This window comes from Anopheles marshallii, chromosome 2 (assembly GCF_943734725.1).
Source record: "Anopheles marshallii chromosome 2, idAnoMarsDA_429_01, whole genome shotgun sequence".
NCBI classification, from domain to species: domain Eukaryota; kingdom Metazoa; phylum Arthropoda; class Insecta; order Diptera; family Culicidae; genus Anopheles; species Anopheles marshallii.
This window is the reverse complement of record NC_071326.1, coordinates 86,528,261-86,533,159: the sequence shown is the minus strand read 5'-3', so window position 1 is coordinate 86,533,159 and position 4,899 is coordinate 86,528,261. Positions and strand designations below refer to the sequence as shown.

The 4,899-nt window shown below is 47.8% G+C and overlaps 1 protein-coding gene across 1 annotated transcript; it reads right to left on the bottom strand.

Annotated features, from left to right (window-relative positions):
• Positions 1-221: 221 nt before the first annotated feature.
• On the bottom strand, positions 222-4,044 carry LOC128706798 (sarcolemmal membrane-associated protein-like). The gene is made up of 9 exons (XM_053801740.1): positions 3,649-4,044; positions 3,430-3,585; positions 3,004-3,353; positions 2,609-2,921; positions 2,396-2,533; positions 2,186-2,329; positions 1,997-2,114; positions 1,412-1,923; positions 222-1,337 (listed from the first exon to the last, which is right to left on the bottom strand). Exons 1-9 carry the CDS (start codon positions 4,042-4,044, stop codon positions 222-224), a joined length of 3,243 nt encoding a protein of 1,080 aa, XP_053657715.1.
• Between the last annotated feature and the right edge of the window lie 855 nt (positions 4,045-4,899).

Sequence of the window (4,899 nt, the reverse complement as noted above, 5' to 3'; positions counted from 1 at the left end):
TTTTGCTTCGCCTAATCAGACTGGTTGCACAATAACAAAACATAGTAAAAAAATGAACATTAGTAAACAACATTTCCATCCTTTCCATTTCGTCCTTCAAACTTCCATTTCTCTGCAGCGCACTCTACTCTGCTGCCTGTGGGAAGGTCCTCAGCGGAGCGCTTTTCGAGCTAATGCCCTTTCTATACTACGGGAAACATGTCCCAAACGAGTTCTATCTATTACGAGCGACCTGTCAGCATGTAGCAGAAGATGGCCATGACCGGCACAATGCAGGCAACTATCTGGAGTGCGAACCACTGCCGCGATTGGCTCATATCGTGAGTCAACTGCTTCAACTGCTGATTTAGCCGAACGTTCTCGTCACTCAGATGGGAGTACTTTTCCTTGAAGGCAACCAGTTCCTCCTCACGCTGCACATCCGGATGATTTATCATGGCCAGCTCGTAATCGATTGAGGTCGTCCCGGACAGGACATCCCCATTACCAGTCACATCGTCCACAGTGCACGACATTAGGTGTGAACTTCCCCCATTACTGCTGCTACTCTCACAGGGTTTGTCGTGCAGAGTGACATCGCTGGGTGCGGATGGATTCCTAAACACATCCAGAGCAGGTGCCATGTACACCGTGGCAATATCGATGGTTTCCGTCTTCTCATCGTCGTCGTCCTCCTCCAAATCGTCCAAATTGGAGCAGATGGATGCATCGCCACCATCGCTTGCATCGGACACCATTGGATCGCTGCCGGATGTTGCTACTGCTAGAGGTAGAACTGGTACTGGCATACTCGGTACTGCAGGCACATCTGGAAGTGCATCGGTTTGCGTTTCTACGTCCACCATCGGTACCGTGGGTATAAGAACCGGTGAGGGCATTTCCGCCACTGGTGCATTTTCCGTCACAACCAGCAACGTCGTCGGCATCATCATTAGCTCTTGTGGTTGGTTCTCCCCTTCTTCCTTTGCCGTCGTTTCCGTTTCCGGTGAGGGTGATGATTTTTCCGTCCTCTGCTCCTTTTCCGTCTCGCTCATCTGCATCAATCCCCGCTCTTCCTTAACCACAACCGAAACATTTTCGGCCGACGCGTTCGTTACGACGGCGGCTGCTGCTGCAGCCATGGCGCTGATTTTTTCGTTTTCGATGTTTTTCTGCTTGAGCAGCTCAACCTCCATGCGCTCCATCTCTAACTGACAGTGATCATTTAGCGTGCGCAGCTCGTCTATCTCGTTTCGTAGCGTCGAAAGACTTTCGGTGAGGTTATCACAAAGCAGTTGCTTCTGATCCAGTTCATCCTGCTTGGGTCGGCTTTCCAGTTCCGCCTTAAATGCCAGCAGCTGTGCAAATAAATAAGAAACGAAAGCTCGAAAACAAAAGTCCGCACAAAAAAAAAACGATTCCGATGACTTACCTCCGTCTCCAGCTCCTCATACTTGGCTTTCTGAATTATCTGTTCCGATTGCTTTTGCGCTATCGTACGCTCCACTTGTCGCAACAGCGTCGAACAGTCGTTTTTGATGGACCGAATATTACGCTTCAGCACGTTCTGATTTATCTGATCCCCTCCTTGGCCGTACGGCGGAACAGCCGCCGAAGCCATCGTAGCGCTGCCTTCTTCTGGCTCCTGCATCTCCTGATCAACACCTCCTACGCGCGTTTGTGCCACTTGGCCGATCTGCGTTGAGTCGTCGTTACCATCTCCGCCACCGCTGCGGTTCGTGTCCGTAGTGGTACTGTTTACATCGTTCTGATTGCCATCGCACTCTACTTGCAACGTTGGTGGTCCATTTTCATCTCCTTGAGCAGCACTTGCATCGCCAACGTGATCTTCCGTTTTGGGCCCACCCGCGGGTATCGCTGCCACATTTGTCGTACCCGTCAACACAATTGGTTCCGTTGCATCGTTATCCAGATCGTCCGTTTCTGCAATGTGGAAAAGTGTAACTAGTATGTTAGATATCGCAGGTTCGTTTCAACAGGTCCATCATGTTAGTACCATTTTCCGATTTCAGATCTGCTCCGAACAACAGGGTGAAATTTTTCTCAAACGTATTGATACGTCGTTGCAGCTTCGTCAGTCCTTCCGTGTAATCACTACTAGTAATCTCATTTTCCTATCACACAAAAAGAACACATTTGAAATTCTTTCTAAAATACACCGTAAAGCTTAGCACGCGATACTTACAGTATCATTACAAATGGCCTTAATTATGTCTTCAGATCCTTCCAGTTTCTTAATATCGGAGTTCTTTAGCCAGTTCGACATGGCTGAGCTATGTATCTGTTGATGCTGTTGTTGTTGCTGCTGTTCGTCGTCTGACGAACCAATCTGCAAAGAAGAGGGTACCCGTTGTAAGAATAGCCGTGTTTTCAATCGCTCCAAAAGAACACTTACCGCATAAACATCGACAAAATGGTCTAGTTTGTGCGTGAGGCTGGTAATTTCGGACTCTTTCGCTTTGAGTTGCTCCTCACTGGAAGCTACCTTTTCATCGTACTGACTCTTCAGCGTATCCATACATATGGTCATTTCCTGTTGTGGAACGGAAAGCGTTATCAACAGCCCTATTCCCGAGCGTTCGTTTAATTTCCTGCAATGTGTGCTTACCTGCACTTGTTGCTTCGTTTTGTTGAGCTGCTCCCGCAACAACGAACACTCGTCCTCACTGGTACAGAGCGCTTTCTCGAGCGAAATCTGCTTGTGCACGGCTTCGTGCCGCTCCTGGTGCAGTTTGTACATAGCCTCTTTGGCCGCATTCTGGTACTCCTCCTTTTCGTCCACCAGTTTCATCAGTTCCTCCCGCAGCTTATCCTCCGTGATGTTCTTCTGGCAGTACTGTAGCTTCTTTTCCAGCATATCGATTCGGCTCAGCAATCGATCCTCGTCGATCAACGCCTGCCAGCCGAGGAAGGAATTTTGCCTAGAAACGTACCAGAAACACACCCCGCCCGTTACATGAATTTCGTTCTATACTCTTTTTGTGATCGAGACAGGAAACTTACTTCGTCGATTCAACCATCTTCTGGAGACTGATCAACTTTGTTTCGAGTATCTGTTCACGTTGGTTTGCCTCCTGGATGTACTGATTCAATCTGTACAGATCGACCGGCGGTATGATGGCGCTTTGACCCCCGATCCCCACCTTCTGGCTTGCCTTCGTTTCCCGTCCGTCCGGAAGGAAGAGCTTGAGCGTAGCCGTAATGCAACCGTGCGTTTCGCGCCGCGTATTCTCCATAACGTCCACGCCAAACTGCACGATGTCACCCGAGCTAATCTCGTACGGTTCCGATTCGGAGCACGTTTGGCTGAGTCGAAAATTGTTGATAAACGTGCCATTGCTACTGCCCGTATCCTAAAGCGAAAGATTTAAAGTGCATTATCATTAAATTAGTTGCCTTCGGGAATCGTCCGCGGTAATCGTTTCATACCTTGATGAAGAATCGGCCATCTTTGTACCACAGCACGGCATGGTTCCGGGACAGCACTTTACAGTCGAAGATAGCATTGTTTTCCGACACCCGAATCCTCGCAACCGACCGTCCTACCTTAGCTTGGGCTCCCGGCTCAAGGTAAAGTGTTCGATTCTACAAGCAAACAAATATTATTAAAACACTTTCAACACGCTAAAACAATGCGTTGCTACTTACATTGAAGGGATGCGAGTTTGGTCGACAGATGAGCAGTGCCCGGGCAACCTGTGGCTGGCCATTGTTGTTAATGCTGTTGTTATTGTTTATATTGTTGCTAACACTCAATGTCCCGCACGATCCGCTCACGCTGATGCTGTTGTTGTTGATGAGAGTGTTCGTGTTGTTGTTATTGTTGGTGGTGGTGTTGTTGTTGTTGAAATTGCCCAGTTGTTGCTGCTGCTGCTGCTGCTGCTGCTGTTGTTGCTGCTGTTGTTGCTGTTGCACCTGTGCTGCAACGTCGCGATTTAGTGTCGTTGTGGTCGTCGTCACGTTGTTAACCAAAGGAGTTTGCATTCTTACTCCTGGCGCTTTCAGGAATGGTAAATACTCATCTCTGTTATTTATAAAAACCATGACCTGTATGCAGATGGAAGAAAGCCAAAAGAAAAGAACGCTACGTTAACAAACAATCGTAATAAGCCGCACCTTCATCCCATCACGCATCGTTCCACTGTTGACTACCGGTAGATGTATGGCAATAAGGAGGATAAATTGTAACATAAATTAAGAGCAACGAACAGGTTCGCCAAGGTTGCAATACACACCCGCACCCTGGTCCATTCGGACACACGGTAACTCATCCTGTTCCTCGTTCTCGGGTGGGTTCATCAACATTTAAAACACGTTTTACATTGGGCTGCCTTTGCGCGATTTCTCTACTAACTCCACACCGCTATATGAACTTTGGAAAAGTACAGACAATATAAACTAAGCCACATGGGCTAGAACACGAAGGCGCTACACTTGCCCTTAACCCAGTGAGCGTTGGAGTCATAACGACGCTAATGCGCAACGAAATCATTAAAACGGCACCACAACTCATTACGGAAAGTGAGTTGCATACATTAGATAGTGAATTTGTAGCGAAATGTCGTACCAGGTAAGTTTTCACTTGTCCCACTAGTTGCAGAGCATAGACTATTGCACAAAGAATCATTATTATGTATGGTTCTAGCATGAAGTTCCCAAACAGGAAACACTAGAGCATGAAATTTGAACAAACTATCGCACTGCATGGTTGCATTGCCAAGGTAAGGTAGGTAACTCAAATAACAGGTACACGCACTGATGCACTCGCACACGTAAGACCACGTCCCGAAACTAACGGATCAGGCGAGTTACAACTCGCTAGCGGCACCCCATGCTGTCCGGGCGAAGAATTAACACATGGATACTCTAGGCCACGGAGTGCTTATGGAATACGATATG